At 45.2% G+C, this 20,694-nt stretch overlaps 1 protein-coding gene across 10 annotated transcripts in view; it reads right to left on the reverse strand.

Annotated features, from left to right (window-relative positions):
* The window catches only part of Disp1 (dispatched RND transporter family member 1), a 160,558-nt gene that overhangs the window by 4,141 nt on the left and 135,723 nt on the right, over positions 1–20,694 (reverse strand). For all 10 annotated transcript variants that reach the window (XM_042258755.2, XM_042258754.2, XM_076548131.1 and 7 more), the window contains 5 exons: positions 17,903–17,932; positions 11,522–11,645; positions 10,371–10,498; positions 9,945–10,042; positions 7,235–7,332 (listed from right to left, as the gene is read on the reverse strand). In XM_042258755.2, coding sequence (XP_042114689.1) covers positions 7,235–7,332; positions 9,945–10,042; positions 10,371–10,498; positions 11,522–11,645; positions 17,903–17,932 — 478 coding nt within the window. The remainder of the gene's footprint in view (positions 1–7,234; positions 7,333–9,944; positions 10,043–10,370; positions 10,499–11,521; positions 11,646–17,902; positions 17,933–20,694) is intronic.

Below are 20,694 nucleotides of genomic sequence, written 5' to 3' on the forward strand. Positions count from 1 at the left end.
TGACAGTCCTGACAGGCAGAGCCTTCTGGGAGGGATCAGTGGATTAGCGACCTCACGGTGGCAGTTCAAGAGTCTGTGCCTTTCGGTGCGGATCATGACACACAGAGGGCACTGCCTGAGAAGACAGGTACTCTGGGTGCGGATCATGACACACAGAGGGCACTGCCTGAGAAGACAGGTACTCTGGGTGCGGATCATGACACACAGAGGGCACTGCCTGAGAAGACAGGTACTCTGGGTGCGGATCATGACACACAGAGGGCACTGCCTGAGAAGACAGGTACTCTGGGTGCGGATCATGACACACAGAGGGCACTGCCTGAGAAGACAGGTACTCTGGGTGCGGATCATGACACACAGAGGGCACTGCCTGAGAAGACAGGTACTCTGGGTGCGGATCATGACACACAGAGGGCACTGCCTGAGAAGACAGGTACTCTGGGTGCGGATCATGACACACAGAGGGCACTGCCTGAGAAGACAGGTACTCTGGGTGCGGATCATGACACACAGAGGGCACTGCCTGAGAAGACAGGTACTCTGGGTGCGGATCATGACACACAGAGGGCACTGCCTGAGAAGACAGGTACTCTGGGTGCGGATCATGACACACAGAGGGCACTGCCTGAGAAGACAGGTACTCTGGGTGCGGATCATGACACACAGAGGGCACTGCCTGAGAAGACAGGTACCCTGGGTGCGGATCATGACACACAGAGGGCACTGCCTGAGAAGACAGGTACCCTGGAGCCTGCATCTGCAGACCCTTTGATTCTCAACCTTTCCAGTTTTTAGACTTGTTAGAAACCAATCCGTTGCTGACAAATTATTTTATCTAAGGTACTTTGTTACTTGCAGTCTGAACAGACTAAGACAAAACTCTATTTGGTAAATCAAATCAAATCAAAGGTGACTGGATTCAAGAAAACACTTAGACTAAAATTGTCTCCTAAAATAAGGTGAGAAGGGTGACTATTTTAAGATTAAAACATTTTTATATCTGAATTTTAGTAAGTTAATAAATATAAATAAATAAAAAGTAGAACTTTAGTTCTTCCTCTACATTCTCAAGTTTATTCAGGTTGGCTAAAACCCTTTCTGGGGAACGCTTTCTCTGTTGGTAAATGGTGGCTGGAGCTCTTGGGAACTGTGGTGACTCTGGGCTGGTGTGGACAGTGTCTTCTTTAGAATGCTGTCCTTGGAAAGGCTGGTCTCGTCACAGTGAACTACCAGCACTCTGGATATGAAGGTGGCTCAGTTCCACTCTAGGGTTAGATGAACCACCCCTTTCCTGGGCCTCACCAGAGACTTCAGATCACAGGGAGCAGAGCTGAGGAGGCGCAGCTTTATCACTTTCCTTCATCTTTATTTACCAAAGGTTGTTCTAGGGAAACCACTCCAAAGGTCAGAAAGGGTGTGGGGAGTTTTTCTAACGTGATTTCAAACAACCTGTACCTTGATTAAACTAGGCTTTGTCAACTGTTCATTAAAATATCTTTCTAAGAGAAGTTGGCTGACATACACAATGGTTTTGGAAACCAGACTTATCTAAGACCCAAGTTACATATTATTTCCTAAGGCCTGGGTAAACTGGAACAATGTGTCAGAGAGGTGTGTGTGATTCAAGGAGGCTGTGGGTTGGATCTGCAGGTGGAGATTCATTCTAATGTTCGAAGTTTTCCTAATATAAAGTTGCTCATTTTGGCTGAGCATGGGGGTGCACGCCTCTAATCCCAGCACTCAGGAGGCAGAGACAGGTGGAAACTCTTTGAGTTAAAGGCTAGCCTGGTCAACATAGGTGTTCCAGGCCAGCCTGGTCTACATAGTGAGACCCTGCCTTAACAAACCAAACCAAGCCAGAAACAAAACAAATCAAAACAAAAAACCGAAATTACTTGTTTTGAGTAATTCTTTATGGAAGAAAAGTGAGTCACAGTTATTATGAAAATGCAATAGAGTAAGTTTTACTTTCACAAAACTTCATTTTAAAGCTTATTTCTGAAAACACATAATTACTACTTTATAAAACAGTTTAATCCCAGGCTTAAAAAATTCATATATGTTGAGAAAAATGAGCTAGTAAGTCATGGAACCCTAAAGTAGCATCTCCAGTTTTCATGGCAGAGAGCAGTTCACCCCACAAAGAGACGACAGGGATCCCAGCTAGAAGGGGCTACTGAGGTGATTTCCCAGCTACAGCTGGAACAGGGGCATGGCACTGTATCCCTGCATAGCCCTTTTCTAATAAGAGTGGGGGTTTACATGTATATTTGACCAAAGATTAAAAAGTTGGGCATTATAAATACCAACTACTTCTTTGCTGGCTATTATAAAAAAATAGATAACTGCTAGTTTGCCCCCAGGGAACAATGGTGTTGGCTGGTTACAACATTTGGGAAAACTGCTTTTAAGGCCTCATATAGGGTACGAAATAGGATCGCAGAGAAAAGTATCATGATGGGCACCCTCTAACTATTCCTTCAGGATACTAGCTCCTGAAGGGAAGGACGGTAGCACTGCAGATTGCCCACTTCCAGCAAGCAAGGCCCTACATTCCCATCTGTTCATCCATTCAAAATGCCATCTCTGGGCACCTGCATGAAATGAGAGGGCCACTGTGGTCCTTCCCTTAATTTACTCTCAGAGCAGCAGAGAAATCAAAGATCAGAACTTAATGTGACAAGCAGTGCATTACAGAGACATATGGGGACCCGAGGAGGAAGTGCCCAAGTCTGAAAGTGCCGCATCACAGTGGCAATGACTAGTTTGACTTGTGACTGGGTAAAATACAGAATCCCGTATTATAGTCTGAGGCAAAAAGAGACTGGCAGGCAGGTATCTCTTCATGCCAGGGGGCAGATGTATTCTTGTCATACTTTTGGAGTAACTCCCAAACCTTAGGAGTTCATAAAAATAAAAGGGAGTTTACGAAAGCAAATCCCTCGTGAGGAACACAGCCCTCTAATTCTAGCTATTCACCAACAGGAGTCTCGGGGAATCATCCTGCGTATGGTTGTGACATGTCGTTGCACAGTCCCTAGTTAGAGAGTAGCAGGGTGGGGCTGACTTAAAATAGGGGGTAAAGAGAGAGGAGAGAGAGAAAGGCGAGGCCAGTAGTGTTTAAATGATACCTTAACTTTAAAAACTACCGGCTAAGTTGGAGGTATTTTAAGAAGCCAAGAAAGGAAAAAAGAGAAAGATTAAGCCCTCAACAGTAGGTTCATCCGAGTCCTGAACTCTCTGCCTGGTAACCAAGCTCCCCGCCACCCAGCCGAAGGGAGCTTCGAGGAGGGTGAAGGCAAAGGCCCCTTGAAGGAAGCGTCAGAAAATATATTCCGGGTCCCCCTGAGCTTCCAGGGGATTCCAGCAGTCCGTGAGCGTTAATCTAGTAAGGCAGAGTCTTAGACACCAATTCTCAAATCCCTTTTAGAGTGTGAGTCCTCAAAGCACCAACGTCTGTACCACGCAGAGGCTAACACAAGGAAAGGGCTTACAGTGGAGCAGAGCTCGGAGACCCTTCCAGTGACCGGTGTGTGTCAGCAGGTGGGTCCTACAGGACAGAAGCAAGGACCAGAGGGGGTCAGGGAGGCGAAGGAGGCTAAGAAGGGCCACCTCTGTGGGGAGGGGACAGAGCCACTCTCTCTGGAAGCCCCCGTCTCTCTGAATTCGGGCCACAAGCGGCATGGAATTTCCGTAGACTCTGGAGAATCATCCCAGCAGAAGACAAGGGAACACCCGGCCTCACTGAGGCACGGCACTCATGGCCAGGGTCAACCACTGACCCCTCAGCTCTTCTGCTCTGGATCAGGGGGTTGGTCCCTTGGCTTGAGAGCTGCCACTAACCAGTGCTTAACCACAGTAACAATGGCCGCCGAGGGGTGGGAGGAAAGGCTGCCAAGGACTCCTAACACCAGTTCCCAAGACAGCTCCAACTGGGGACTGGAAAACGCCAGTAATTACAGCAGTAACCCCAAAGCTGAGCTGTTGACCCAATGGACATTTTATCCTTTCTTTTCCAGAGTAGAAGCTGAGACCAGAATCCAATCATGTTTGCAACTGGCTTACAGCAGGGTGTTAATTTAACAAGTTAAAATTAAAAACATGGTTTTTGAAGTAGATATTTAGGTTCCTGACTGCCTGTTTATTTATTTAATGCGGTTCTGCAACTGCCCCACCAAATACTCCTTTGGGGGTGTGTTTTGGGTGTGCCCCCCAAATTCTCACTTTGTAAACATTCTGTTAAGAACTGGGCTGATGAGATGGCTCAGTGGGGAAAGGTGCTTGTGGCCAGGCTTGAGGACCCGAGTTCAACCCCTGGGACCCACACGGTAGAAGGGGAGAACTAACTCCTGTAGGTTGTCCTCTGACCTCCACATATGCACTATTACATGTGGACCTAGACACACACACACACACACACACACACACACACACACACACACACACGCACACGCACACACGCGCGCGTGCACACACACACACACATACACACACACACACACACACACACGCACACACACAAAAAGGAACTATGTACACAACATCATACTTCTTTTTTTCTTTTGAAATGCCTGACATATTCAATATGTTTAATAATTAAAAATTTAAAATGTATTGAATATTTGCAGGTTCATACTTCTTTTATCAAGAGTATGAGAGAAGGGCTGGGGAGATGACTCAGTCTGTCAAGTGTGAGCATGAGGACCTGAGTTCGATTCTCAGAACAAGCCAGGCATGGTAGCATGTGCGTATAATTTCAGTGCTGGGGAAATGGAGACAAGTGGATCCCTGGGTGCGCTGGCCAGATAATCTAGTGTACTCAGCAAGTTCCAGGCCAGTGCAAGACCCTGTTGGTGTCTGAGGAAGGATATCTGAGGTTATCTTCTGGCTTACACATGCATGCATACATATGAATTCACATCCTTGCTTTACCTGTCTCCCAATCTCTCTCCCCGTCCCTCCCTCCCTCCTTCCCTCCCTCTCCCCCCCTCTCCACACACACACACACACACACACACACACACACACACACACACACACACACACACACACAGTATGGGGGAAATGTTCCCTTCTTCAGCATTAGGAAAAGTTGCGTTTCTAAAACACATACTTGTTCCAACCTGATTTATTACCCCATCGGTGGCTTTGGCCACTGAAGGGAAACTCTGGTCCTGCTGGCTGCGGAGAGGTTCCTGACAAGCTTGCGGCTCACAGCGGGCAGCCGGCGAGCTGGACATTCTTATGCCGTCTCATCGTTACTTTTACCTTTCTTCCCATCACTTCCCATTTATAGAATTTTTTCACTTACTTATTTTCCTGTTTAGGTGTGCCTTTTTTGTAAGCTACCTTACCAGGATCACTTGATATGTACATATGGATGGAGGAAGTACTGTACTGTTTTCATTGTTAAAAGCTATTGTGACACAGTATTGCTTACCGGCTTTTTAAGTCTCAGAGTTTAATGTGCTTTAGAGGAATTAACTGCTATCAAACTGATACTTATTCCAGGCCGTGCTGACTCTTTAAGGGTCATTCAAGTAGGAAACAGCATATACAGTAAAACAAACAAAACCAGGGCAGGGGTATCGTCTTCACTATGGAAGCACAAGATCTGGAGGTTAGGCAAGCTCTGGAGACAGATTCGGCTGCGTTCAAATCTGCTACTTGCTCTCTGTGCCAAGTTTCTCCATCTATACAATGGTACTGTAGCTCATACGCTGTTGTGGGGATGACTATGACTTATCAAAATGTTTAGAATGTACACAGTGAGCAGTCCATGATCACACAGAGTCTCCAGGAAGGCAAGGTCTGAAGACCAAGGGCAGGCAGAGCACTGAGGGGTAAGAGTCCTCATCCAAGCTGAGAAGACAAGGATCAAAGGAGCTTCCCTGCCCCAAGCCCACCTTCTCACCTGGTGAGCGGAGCTGCTCTCCAAGCCACGGGCCCACAGCCACCCATTACGAACACCCAGCATAAACTCTGCATGCACTAAATACATAAGAGGATCTGGCGGCCAGTGAAGGAAATATAGCAGATAAAACCTGACCCCTGACTAGAAAACTCCTGTCTTTCTATAGATGATTGTCAGTTTGATTGGTTTGGAACCAACGACGACGAGGAAGGTGACATGGACAGAGAACTGAAGCCATAATCATGGGTAAGGTCACCCCCAAGATGTCAAATTGCTTTTCCTATGGGAGAATGGTGTAAAGCCAGGGCATTTGGGACCAACTCACTAGGTGAACTGTGAGGGAATATTTCTCTGAAGGAATTCGTCAGCACAATGATACTGCTGGTCTGGGCGACCCTATGTGCCCTTTCCACCCCATATTTCACTAAGATGCCCCACTGAGAGCACAAGATGGGAGTCAGGTTGTTCAGCTAGCTCTTAACAGGCCGGGTGCTCGGGTTTCGGACTAACCTCTGGTTCTGTATTTTAGAGGTATGCTAAGAACACACTGAGTTCCTTCTGCCTGGTTACCATCCGTGGACAGGTCCATTAGTGATGGCAGACAGCAGTTTGGGCCTGCTCAAACTGTAGCCCTTCCACACCCTGGGGTGACTGACTCCATGTCTCCGCACCTGACATCTGTGTGGCTCTGGAGGAGTCTGACAGGAGATGATTATCCTAAATCCTAGTGTCCTCCAAAGCGGCAAGGTGTTTAGATCCTAGGGCAGTCTGGATTGGAGCATGGCGACCATTGAGACAGAAACTGTATTAATGTCTTTTGATTACCCCCCTCCTCCCCCCCATACACACCGCCTAGCCTGCTTCCTAAGTTCTCTTTTGAAATCATTGGCTGGAATGACCACTGCTTGCCAGAAAGGCAGGCATAAAACTGCATAATGACAATGCTGAGAACTGACTCGTGGAGGGGCAATTGCAGAACAGTGGACTAAATAGAGAACAGAGAATACAGTAAGAAAAGAGGCAGTCTGAACTGTTATCCTAAAAAGAACTGTTGTGAAATAACAGAAGATCATCATGGTGAGAGCATTTGAATGGCAAAGGAAGAGAGTTCTTTATTAAAGACGGCAGTGTGTTTTAAAGATAGGGAAACCCAAGGACACTTTGATGCTGGGATCTGGAGAGCAAAGCCTGCCTGCTGGAACTTGCTTTGGGTGGTAAGCCTTGCAGGCACTTCATCAGTGAGACACCAGGGCAGCAGCAGAAGTTTCCATAACAACGTAACTTTATTATGCTGAAGAGATTTCAGCTGTATTTACATACCCTGGAATTATCCACATCACACATTGACTTAATTGCAGGTAAATTCCACAGCGTCTCCCCTCCTGCTGGAGCAAACACCACTCTGGAATAGCCATCACCTAGTAGGATGGAGAGGGGAAGAAAATGTCACAGGTTATTTATTCCATAAGAGTCAGAATGCAGAAACAGCTCAAGTGAGAAACTGCACAGACAACTCATCATCAGTAGGGAATTCTTTCCTTTGATAAACTCCAGGAGAAAATATGTATGTCTCTGTGTGTGCTGGGCATGGGGGTACGTTAGTGCCACTTCAGCTCAAAGCCTGTACCCACTCGCTACACGGGAACCTTGTAGTAACTATATAACAAACTGATTTCTGATTAATTATAATTAGGAAGAAAATGCTGTAACTTTCAGCAGAAAATTAACTGAAGGTCTCTCTTCGTTTCCTTAATGGCGTAAGAACTGTTAGGATGCTATACGGCAGGGTATCAAAAAGGTTCATAAGGGTAGCTTTTCTGGCAGCTGATTACAGAGGAGAGCTGGTGGGTGACTGAACTGCTGAACTCACACAAGGGGCCACCTGAGTGCTGAAGCATGGTGCCAGCCAGGACCACAGGAGCATTGCATATCCTGGCTGTGCCCAAGGCCTGTGCCACCAGGACCACAGGAGCACTGCATATCCTGGCTGTGCCCAAGGCCTGTGTCACCAGGGCCACAGGAGCACTGCAGAGCCTGGCTGTGCTCAGGACTACTCTCCCACTCCAGAGTCCAGACAAAGAACCTTAAGTTAGACTAACACAAACTGTTTGAACAAGGTGTGCCATGTACAGGAAGGGACATGGTCTTGAAATCAGATCTGGCTGTAACCAGGCCCTGCTAATCACCTGTGTGACCTTAGGCAAGCAACTGCTGACTTCCTTGGAACTACTTTCTCATTTGTAAACAGTGACAAGATCTATGTCACATAATCATGAGAATGAAAGGGAAAGCAAGTGCTCCAGGAGACTGCTTCTGGCTGGGTTATTAAAGAGGCTCAGTATGTATCAAAGACAACAAAGTACATTAAATTTTACATTACCCAAATGCCTAACTGCTTTCACAAAATCAACTGGCAAACCATCTTTACAAATGATTTATTCATGATCATTCCGTGGTCCTCAGCAAACACCTGTGTTCACCAAACAGCTATTGTCTTATGCAGACTGAGTTTGAGCATGAAATCAGCCCCATGAAAACAAGTATTTCATTCCCACCGAGCTCATGAGGGTTTTCCTCAAGCCAGAACTTTCTGCTCAGAAGACAACTATCAATGTGGACTACTGGACACAAAAGCTAGACTTACTTCCTGAATTTGCTATTGTTCTTGGTAAGACATTAACAAGTGTTGATTGAGCAATTATAATAATACTTTGAGAGGGAAACAAAACAAAACAAAAACCAGCCCCAAACAGAAATAATCAGAATTCAGTTTTTCTAATCTAAGAGGTAGAAAACGTTTGAACTTGAACTTGCATTGCTCCCTAGAATTAGTATAAAACCTGCATCTCCTCCTCTCCCCTATCTATCTGAGATATCAAGATCTAAGTGAGTCCTCTGGTATCTAATGAGGCAGGGAAATATATAATGAAGGGGGTTTTCAACAAGTTGAAATGGAAACTATGTTACTATTAATGTCGGCTCAGATAGCAGCTATTCCCCTCAATCTGCATTCTTAATCACTCTGGCCACTGAACATCTAACATGTCACCTGCAGTTCCTTACCACCTCCTGTCCACCATCCCCTGGCAGCTGTCACCTAACAAGCCAACTGACTTTACATGTAACCGAATGCCAACATTTAGAGAGCTGTGGTTCCACACTGAAATCTGGATTCTTGCAATGCCTGGGGCTCCATTCTGTGAAGGCCACTCTGCAGCAGCATCTTCAGAGAGAACAGGTGCTCCAGGGCTCTAGCATCAGCACCACGCCCACATGGCCTTTCCAGCCAGGCAGACCCAGCATCAGCACCATGTCCACGGCCTTTCCAGCCAGGCAGACCCACTTAAAGCTCTAGGCCTCTGCACCACACTTTGTTCACCTCTCCATTTCCACTGTTAAAGTGATGGAGCATGGTTCTTTCTGATCTGGGCCAGTTCACCCCTCATGATCCCTCATTTCTGGGAGGTCACCATAGTGACAGAAAAATTAGTGTCGACACCCAAACAGCACAGGTATGACAGCCAGTACCTCCATACTACAGCCAAGAGTTCCTGGACTCAAGTGACCCTCCTGTCTCCGCCGCAAAATGGCTGGGTCTACAGGCATGCACCACCACACCCGGCAAGTGGATAGTTCTTAATGTTTGCTTTCACTTAAAGGTATAGAACTTTTTTTTTACTAATAGATTATTTTAGGATTCAATTAAAAATGTACTTGTTATTTGATCCAGAAATAAATAGGAAAAAGGATTTGACATGACTTGAAAGTTCAGACAAGGTTGAAAATTTTATCAATCACTTCCTTCAATTTGAACGGAACCCTTTCCTTAATTTTTAATCCCACATGAATTCCAACTAGTGGCTGACCCCCACCCCCACCCCCCCTAGACAGAGAGTCCGTTACTTAGCTGACATCTCTGACCACAGAACCAGGGGAGCTGTTGAGTAGGCAGCAGTTTTAGACTTGGCTCTCACTCGTCTTGCCCCCCAGGAAGCTGCCGAGGACTTGGCCCATCCAGATGCGCACTCACTTGGAACATCGCAGAAAAAGCTGTCTTTCTGGAAGTTCCAGTCGACTTCTCTTCTCTCTCTCTCATGATGATCATCTGACCATCTGTCATCTCGGTGGCTGGAAGCGAAAAACAACCTCATCTTTGATAAAGATCTAGCTATTTCAAGGAGATAGGCAGATTCTAACAGCACAACCCTAAGGTTCCAACCTATTTCGAATCTGATACTAAGCTGGAAATATTCATGTGAGCAACATTAATTTTCCATGTGTAAAGAAGAAAAACCTCACCTTTCATCATAGTACAGCCAAGACATTTTAATGACAAGTTAAACTTAATGGCAAAGGAATTGAGCCTGGTAGTTTTAATTTAGCCTTTTTGCTCAGGCAGTAAGAAGGATTCATTAAGTGATATTTTATGTAAAAGTCATATAAAGTAAATGATTACCTTTTAGCTTGCTCTTCTGCATACTTATAAGGATAATTTGCCAATGTTGCTTTGTATCCTGTATTTTTCATCATGTTATTCCACGTGACCAGCCTCTGGCCTATTGCAGTCCCTCGTGGTTCAAAACCCTACGACAAAGTATTACACGTTCCCATTAGTGTATTCCATTTCCCACTAATTACAATTATGTTAATGACTTGAGAAAGCAACATCAAAGTGATGCAGAGTTTTCAACAGGAAACGTAGGCATTCCTCGCTACCTCTCAGATAACGATCATCTCTTCGCTATGACAAAGTCATCTGGTTCTCTAGTTACATGTCTCAGGAAGTGGGAAAAGAAACTTACCTGTGCCCAAGCATTTAGTAAGTGCTTAATTCTAATTGTAAAAATTATGGTCAAATTAAATTATGTTATATATTGTTACAGTGTTTTACCGAGAGTATATCATTATCCTTGATCACAGTTTTCTCTTTATTTCACCCCAGAGGAACATTTACTTAACAGATTCTATTATATCTGGGAGGTGGGGAGAGATACACAGTATCAAAATCTTTAGGAAAATACTTTCAGAGTATGTATATTCTTCAATATGTTGCTCCTTGATTAAACATGGGGACAGAGAAGTGAGGACATCTTGAGCTTGAGTTGAGGGTGAGCAAGTTCCTTGACCTTACCTAAGAGCATAGATGACACATCTATTTGGGTTTTTGTTTTGTTTTGTTTTTTGTTTTTGTTTTTGAGACAGGGTTTCTCTGTGTAACAACATAGCTGTTCTGGAACACCCTGTATAGACCAGGCTGGCCCCCAACTCACAGAGATCCACCTGCCTCTGCCTCTGGTACTAAGGAGTGTTGGGATCAAAGGCATGCATTGCCACACCAAGCTGATAACACATCTTTACTTGCAGAAAGAGAGCTTTATGGTTATTGGTGGCTGCAGTAGGTTTTTAAAGAAATGGGGAACTGGGTGTAGTGGCTCAGACCTATAATCCCAGCACTCACAAGGTTGAGGCAGGAGGATGACAAGTTCAAGGAGCTACAGTGTAAGACTCTATCTCAGAAACAAAGGAAAGGGCTGCTAACAGAATGTACCATACATTTAAGTATTTAATCCAGGGTTTGAGGCTTAGGACAGGTCAAGTTCTCCTTACCAGCAGCGGGTCAGAGAAGTCGGGAAGCTCCGGGACTAAGACTCCCACCAGGGCACAGACCACGATGAGCAGAGTGCACATGCCCAGGACCACCACGGGCCAGTCAGCTAGCAGGGCTGCGTAACTACAAGGCACAAAGCAAGCAGAGAGGACCTCTGAGAAGCAGTGTGGAGGTAAGACTACACACAAGAGCAGTGTTAGATCCACAAATTTAGACCAGCACAGGTATTCCCTAATATGATTAGAAATATTTATACACACTGATAAAGAAAACTTCAAGGTCATCATCCTTTTGTTTTTCTGATAAAGTAGCAGTAGTTAGTAGCCACAGGCTACTGGGTCAGTATAGGCAGGTTATATGACAAATAACCGTTTGTATCTGTATGTATGCCTGGGAAGAAGATGACTAAAAAGCCACATTTTATAGGCACAAAGAAGAAAAAACAAAAAACAAACAAACAAACAAAAGCCAGAGGCTCCATCTTGCAGTGTCTTTCAGAACTTCTGTTTCTGTCCTTATTTTCTTTCTCTATACCTTTAATCAGCACTTTCAAAAAGAAAAAAGTCTATGAACAGGTTCATGTAGTACAATCCAAAAACACCCAAATCATACTTCCCAGAGCCCCTTCTTCCTTCCTAGAAATAAACCAATGAAGATGCCAGCAGACTGAGTTCACGAGGGCGGAGCATTTACTCTACTCAGTGCGGCATCAGTGACTAGAACAGTACTTTGTAGGAGGGCCCAATGCATTTTTAGTGACTAGTGGAGCACTGGCCCAGGTTCCCCAGTCCCTTGGCTCCCCAGGCCCTTGGCTCCCCAGGCCCTTGGCTCTGCAGCCCCTACAGGCTGGCTCCAAAACCTCAGAACCTTCCTGCATCACTAACTCCATCACTGGCTTTCTTCCCGCGCCATCTCTGACGGTGAGAGCCACTTCCGTACCCCCCTGGACTGTGCTTTGCCACCCTCTCTCTGACAGGTTGAACCAAGTGCCCGCCAGAATCTCATGAGACTGCACTTTCTCTCAGGTCAGAAAGCGTGTGTGTGTGTGTGTGTGTGGGGGGGCTTCCAGTCGCTCCAGTCTTTATTAAAGAAGAAACCCCGTAACAGCCAGCGTGTGACTACTGCTCTCCAGTTCCCAGTTCCCAACAACGGCAGCTCACTCGGCTACTGGGGTGCCTAGTCCTGGTTCATAGGAATTTCTCTGAGAACATGCTAGCAATTACAAATCAAGGGGGCTCTACATGCCGGGAAATATTGCTGTTTAGCCCTTCCCATCTCCACGCTCAGAGTCCTGGTTTTGAACGGTATGTGTGCTTCAATGACCACTCCAATAAAAGAATTAAGCCCCAATACAGTCATGCCTGAAGGAGCCTGCCCAGGCAGTTCCCTGCTTGTTCTTTTAAAATGACTACACAATAACAGTCTGTACTCACTGCAGTGTCAGCACTCATGAGCCCTGCACAGACCATCTTCTAAACCGTTCTTATGGCCACCTTCGTGGAGAAGCTGAGCACAGACACCTAAGGAATTAGTGACCCCATAGAGCGTTGGGTAATCTGGGTCTAGAGCCTGACTTTTTTTAACTACTGTGTTCCCATCTGTTTCTTCAAATACAAGTGGAACTAAAGACACGAGGAAGAAGTAAACTTGCCAAACTTTTCAAATTCACACTTGAAAATTTCTAGGGCTGGAGACGTGGTTCAGCTGATAGAGGCTACTCATGCCCAAAGACAAGAGCTCTGTTCCCAGAGCCCACGGCTGTCTCTCCAACTACCTTTTCCAAACCTTGACCCCAGCACGTGGGAGGCAGAGGCAGGTGGATCCTCTGTGAGCTCCAGAGCAGCTTAGTCTACATAGGTGAGTCCCAGGCCAGCCAGAGCAACATAGAGAGACCCTGTCTCACAGAGAAAAAAAGTTCTAGCTCCATGAATAGTTCATTTCTCTCTGCAAAGTCACATAGACCACAGGACACTCAGATGAACATTATTTGCCAGATTGCAAACTCTGGCCTTCAGACTTCACCGAAGGAAGGAACATTTTGTTAGGCAAGAGAGAATTGCCTTTAAGGATAGCTAAGGATGTAATGGGGACACAGGAATCCCAATGTGCTGCCTGTGGCTGTTCACATGTCCCCCAGGGGCCACATGTCCACTGCAAGCACCCTCCCCCCTTTCTCGCCTACCCCACCAAACCCAGTGAGGAAATCACTGGGTTTGAAGCACTATTACCCTTGGTCTGAGCAGCACTTCTGAGACATTCTGTTCAGCACTCCATACTTTCGAAAGAGCACTTTACACTAGACCCTAAAATACCAGCCCGCGAAATGAGGATGGCTCCAGACCTAAGCGCTTATTCATTACATTCTAAAGGGGCCCACTCTTTCAAAGGAACCTGGAGTTGTTCCTTCTTACAAACATGCTATCAATAGAGGATGGTGGCCCTGCACTGCTTAGTTTTCATCTGTAGCTTAATTTATCCAGAATGACGTTTTGCTTGGTGTTCTCGAGAAATATGCACACATACACAGAGACTCTAAAATCTCTGTGAATAACTGCTTTCCTTCCCTTTGAAAACATTTGGTTTGGATTTCACAGCCCTGCCGCATGCTGTATACATGCACCAGTGACATGTGGACACTTTGTAGTTAGTTCTTTAGTGCATACTTCTACACACATTTGACCTCACTGTATCACAACGCCTTCCGCACACAGCAGATATTTCACGCTGGCCTCTCCTAGAGACAACTGATCAGTATTGCCATTGTGAGCATGCTCAGTGCTGTGGGGACATGCACAGCTATTTAGACAAGTGCTTCTCCTGAACAGCACAAACTGCTGACAGGACTTCTGTCCCTTGTGCTGCCGAGGCCCAGCTATGGGCACTACAAATAAAATGCAAATGTTTCATGTGTGATATGAAATCCAGACACTGGTTATACTATCACGATAAAAAAAAACTATAAAACTGGGAGGAGTAAAGGCAATTTAAAATGACCTATAAAACACACACAGACACACCTATAACATTTCACTTCTGACCAACAGTAAAGTATGTGCACGTTATTTTCTTTGAAAAGTGCACCACATGTGCATTAGAACAACTTTAAAAAGGACTGATCCTTTTACGCAAGCTGCCCTGCACATCAGGTAACACTTATCCTGCACCCACCTGCTCTAGCTGGGAGATGTTCACATAGGAACACAGCACAACTGTGAATGCAGTCCTCTGTAACATCTGGATTAGGCAGGGAGTGACCTGGAAAGGCTGGGGGAGTTCTCCCTGAGGGGAGGGCCTGCAGCTCTGTCTTGGTCACCACTGTATAAAGTTCATAACATCTTTCGGTTGGCTGTCTCAAGTCCTCTTAGTAACAGCGTGTCTTAAATGTTTCTATGCTCCATGACTCTGAGGGAGGGGGCACACTGGCTCCCTGGTGAGGATGGCACTGTGTGCTGGACTGGCATCCATGGGAAGTCCCTTGAATATACTTACAGAGGCTCAACCTTATTGCCAGGCCTACTCTGGAAATAGACCAGAAATAGCGATTAAGTGAGTGCCTTACAGAACTACCTTATGCTCAGGTCACTGACATCACAGGAACCTCCATAGTGAATTATTTGCTTTTCTCCTGGCTTACCCTTTGTGGCCTCTCCAGAAAACTGCTCTCTCCACAGATTTCCCTGAAAGGGTGTAAATTGACTGGATGCCCCTTTCCTGGCCACCCTCCATGCCTTAACCCTAGTAGTCTTCACTCTCCTGATTCTGGCACTGCCCAAATCAACTTAATGGTCTTGGTTTCCACCTGACTGATCTGAGGAAATTTTAAGATCTTGTGTCCTCTCTGCTTTCCTAAAGAATCCTTCCTCCCCTTGCTTATTTTTCTCCCAATAATTCTTCCAACTTCCTCTGTCCCTTAAGGGCAGGGACTTCACAATGTTTTAGTGGCACCAATCGTTAACCTAATGGGAAGAACAACTCAGATTCGAGAAAATTCACACACAAAAACAGGACGAACAACTCTTTCCTTCGTGTGAGGTTACAAATTCATCTAATAGTACATCAAATAGTAAGATGCAAGGCATCTGTAAATGCAAAAATTGGCAGACAATCTGTGCTCGAGGAATTTACAGCTAAGTGCAGAACATCAGACAGGTACAGGTATCTACAAAAGCAGGCAAATGGGCGCCTTCAGAATAGGACTGATGCCTGGCCAATGAAAACGAAGAGGTTATTTCCAGGAGACGTGGGAACTGGAAAACCAGGAAAGGCTTTTCTGAGTAAGGTATATTTATAGGTAGTTATGTTAAAAGGAAGAAATTAAGAGTCTTAAAAAAATCAATTTGGTAACAGAGGAAAACCCAAGTCTTTTCAAAATGTTAAAATTTTAGTCTGTTGAGAAAAATGAGAATATTTTTCTTAATATGGCATGTTTATTTGTATATCTTTTCCCATGTCTCTGTCTCTCTTCCAGGAAGAGGCAAAAGTGGAAGAATTAGACCAAGTATGGCCATTACATACAGCACAACAGAATATGACCAGGTACTGAAAAGGAAGGAACTTATGACACATGCTAGAATATAATGACCTAGAGGGCCTCACACTAAACAGAACGAGTCAGTTACACTGGACAAGAGCTGGATGATTCTCCTCAATGAGATACTTAGAGCAGTCAAACTTACAGAGACAAAAATCGCATTGTGATTGCCAAGACTATAAGGAAATGAGGATAAAGTTATTGTGCAGCGTTTCAGTTTTATAAGATGAAAATATGAATATATATACGAATATACATATGTCACAAAACGGCACTCTTCAAAATGGTTAAAACTCAGGCTGAGGAGCCGGCTCAGTGGATAAAGCGCTTTCTCTGTGAGCATAAGGACCCGAGTTTGGATCCTCAGCACTGGGCAAAGCCAGGCACTGGGGACCGAGACAGGCAGATCCTGGGAACTGCTTCCTGAATGAAAGAGCAAGGTCAAGGGTCAGTGAGAGGTCCTGCCCCTAAAACCAAGGTGGAGAGTGACAGGGGAAGCCAGCTGATATTGAACTCCAGCCTCCATACCATGCACACAGATGGGGACCCCCGTCCCCAAAATAGTAAAACTGCAGATGCTGCTTACTTCTGGAGCCCTTGTTTAATAAGTGCTGAGCCCTGGGCCCAACTCCTAGTATCACAAACACCCCAGAAGGTTAAAATGTAATTCATGCATTATCTTTTTACCAAAATCGTAAGTGTTATTTCAACCAGGAGAGTTTGCTAATGAGAACTTTATTTTAGACAGTGGGTGCTCCCCTTGGGGGGCTGAGTTTGCTCTAGACAGCGGTTCTCAACCTTCCCGGTGCTGCGACCCTTACTACAGTTCCTCGTGTTTTGGTGACCCCCCCAACCACAAAATGATTTCATCTCTGTTTCATAGCTATAGTTTTGCTACTGTTATGAGTTATAATGTAAATATCTGATATGCAGGATTATATGTGACCCCTATAAAAGGGCTGTTGGACCCAAAGGGCTCATGGCCCCCAGGTTGGGAACTGCTGCTCTAGACAGTGAGTGTCCCCTCGGGAGGGCTGGATTCTTCTCTCTTGAGCTTCTGTGGCAGCTGAATCTCACAGGTCACTTCAAGTTCAAGTGTGGTGACACTGTACCTAGAATCACATTGTGTAAGAGCATAGGACAGCATCTCGGCTTTATTTTCAAGAATTCTATCTATTTAAAGTTTTCTAGGATTTGGCAGTTAATACTGAATATGGCTCTGCCACCACTGTGGCATCAAGCGTCTCACAACTGCCTGTAGCTCTAGCTTCAGATCTGACACCACTGGCCTTCAGAGGCATCCACACTCATGTGCACATACCCCCAGACACACACACACACACACACACACACACACACACACACACACACACACAAAATTAAAAAAATTCCACATAAACAAATACCTTCATCTTAATACAGTTACAGTTTTTCACAAAGAAAAACATCTAATGCATTTGAAATAAACTAGCATTAATTCAAGTCACACTAGTTGGCAGGATGGTGGATACTGTTATTCAACAAATAAGATAATGGAGGTGCATGTGACCCTGCCCCCTCCTGCCAACAAAAAGGACAGAGAAGCCAACTTAAATAGGAAAGAATGCAAAGTAGCTAGACAAATAGAAGTGCAGACTCCAAGAGGATTAAAAGGCTGAGAAAATCTACTGGAGTTTGAAAGGTACTTTTATAGATATGGGGTTCTGAAAGCAGTCAATGTATAAGAAATGTATTTTTCCTTCATAAAAATATGAATGAAAAAGGTGGAAAGAACAAAGTATAGAAGAAGCAGAGGAATGGAAACTGCAGAGAAGTTTATTAGCAAACAAGATGACTTAAATTACTCTACCTTCTCGGGAACTTGAAAGGTCTGGATGGCCTGGAAAAAAAGGAAAAAGCAAAGAAATAGTGATCAGAAACAAAGCTGTGTAGTGCAAGGACGCCCCCAAACCCTCCACATGCCAATGCTTGACTCAGCATCTCTTCCATGAAGACTCCCAGGAGGATGGCCTAGGGGATGTCAATACACACGGAGAGACTGAACCTCTACCACAGGGCCTCTGTACTCCAGAAGACATGCTCAAGTGACCGAGGACAGGCGAGGAGTCCTTTGAGCATCCCTGACGGAATCCCAGCAGGCCCCTGTGGCCACCAGAGTCCCTCCCTTCTTTCTGACAGGGGTTCTCATCCCCAAGCCTCCAGTCTAAGCAGCCTCCTCTCACCCCCCAACATGACATCAATGCCTTCTCGTGCTAAAAATATTCCGTTTTCTCTTTGAGATACCAGCTGACTCTCTAGTTTTCAATTTCTTACTTCTTAACCTCCCCAATCCACTTTAATGAGGATGAGCTTGCACTTCAAATCACCACCTTTCCATGGTGTCTGTAGCTTTTCCCTGCCCACCCAAATACATAACATTAAGCTTGCTAAAGAAATCCCAAACTCAGCCTAAACTTCTGAACTCTTTATCCCTACTAGATCCATTAATTTCTCATTTGCCGGCCCAGGGTAACCCTTTAAATAAATACTTGAACAAACCAAGCCCACTCTTCATGTTTTACTGCTATAAAGCACAGTGGTTCACAGTGTGGCCCGAAGACCACAGGGGGCTCCCGAGGAGACCCTTTTCTGAGGTCTGTGAGGCTCCAAACATGTATCTACAGGAGGACACATTCTTCCTATACTTTGAACAGGCTGTAACACGCTGCCACCAATCAAAACCCTGTTCTGTTCTGATGACCACACATCAGAGAGACCCACAAGAAAAGAACCACAAGCTGTATTGTTAAAGCATTTTTCATAAAAATGTTAACTTTTACTAATATTAATGGGCTTATTATATATAGCTATTTTCAGTATTGAAGATTGAACACAGCCTCACATATATGAAGCAAGTATTCCAACAGACTTACTAAAGACTCTCTTTTTGAAATTTTTGAGAGATAACCTCACCAAGTTGTTTGAGCTTGCATTAATCTCCTTCTGCAGCCCAGGCTCGCCTCAAATGTGTCATCCTCATATCTCACCCTCCTGAGTAGCTGGCATTACAGGTTTGCTTTGCCAGGCCTGGCTTACTATTATTCATTTATGTATTTATGTATTTAGTTTTTTGAGACGGGGTTTCTTTGTGTAGCTTTAGCTGTACTGGAACTTACTTTGTAGGCAGGCTGGTCTTGAACTTAGAGAGATTCACCTGTCTTTGCCTCCTGAGTGTTGGGATTAAAGGTGTGCATCACCACTGTCTGGCTATTATTATTATTATTATTATTATCATCGAGTTAAATAACTTAAATTTTCTCAGGGTCAATACCAATATGGCACATTTCAGCTATTACACATGAAACACAACCTCTTTTCATTTGTGTAAAGGGGCCATGAGAACAAAAGTTTGAGAATGATTTCATTAATAGAGACAGTTCATGTGACTTAGCTGCCGATTGAATGACTATATTTCGTAGCTTCCGATGCTCCCCAAGCGAAATCTACTGCAAACCTCTGCACTCAGAGGAAAGAAAACAACCTGCAATGCTGCCTGCAATTCTCCACCCCAAGCTTTGACCACCCCCACCCAAGCTTTGACCCCTCCCACCCAAGCTTTGACCCCTCCCACCCAAGCTTTGACCCCCTCCAACCCAAGCTTTGACCACTCCCCACCCAAGCTTTGACCCCTCCAACCCAAGCTTTGACCCCTCCCACCCAAGCTTTGACCCCCTCCAACCCAAGCTTTGACCACTCCCCACCCAAGCTTTGACCCCTCCAACCCAAGCTTTGACCACTCCCACCCAAGCTTTGACTCCTCACACCCCAAGCTTTGACCACTCCCACCCAAGCTTTGACTCCTCACACCCCAAGCTTTGACCCCTCCCACCCAAGCTTTGACCCCTCCCACCCCAAGCTTTGACCACTCCCACCCAAGCTTTGACTCCTCCCACAGTTCATAGCCTCCTCTGGGGTTTCTTCCTTCCTTCCTTCTTTCCTTCCTTCCTTCTTTTCTTCCTTCCTTCTTTCCTTCCTTCCTTCCTTCTTCCTCTTTCCTTCTTTCCTTCCTTCCTTTTTCTTTCTTCCTTCCTTCTTTCTTTCTTTCTTTCTTTCTTTCTTTCTTTCTTTCTTTCTTTCTTTCTTTCTCTTTTCTTTCTTTCCCTCCTCCTGCTCCTCCTCCTCCCTGCCTTCCACTTCCCCCTCCCCCTCATCCCCTCCTCCAACAGGGTAAGTTCTCCTATGGGGGGACAGCTAAGCCTGGTACATTCAGTTGAGGCAGGACCAAGGCCCTCCCCACTTCATCAGGGGTGAGCAAGGTGTCTGACCACAGGTAATGAGATCCAGAAAGCCAGCTCATACACCAGGGATGGATCCTGATCACACTGCCAGGGGCCCCTCAACAGACCCAGCTATACAAATGTCTCCTATATGCAGAAGGTCTAGTCTGGTCCCGTGCAGGAGTAAAAGTTTTCTTTCTTATTTTCATTTCCATTTGTCATTAAATTTCTTTAAAATGTATTTATCTAATTCCCAGCAAAGCCATGAATGATAGGCAGGCTCCCAAACCATGGACTTTGCATTGTAGAATGCACTGTGTGTGAATCTGTTTCTACAAAAGACATATGTTCTGCATTTCATGCTTTATTCACAATCTATTAAAAA

The sequence above is a fragment of the Peromyscus maniculatus genome, chromosome 11 (assembly GCF_049852395.1).
Source record: "Peromyscus maniculatus bairdii isolate BWxNUB_F1_BW_parent chromosome 11, HU_Pman_BW_mat_3.1, whole genome shotgun sequence".
Classification (NCBI taxonomy): domain Eukaryota; kingdom Metazoa; phylum Chordata; class Mammalia; order Rodentia; family Cricetidae; genus Peromyscus; species Peromyscus maniculatus.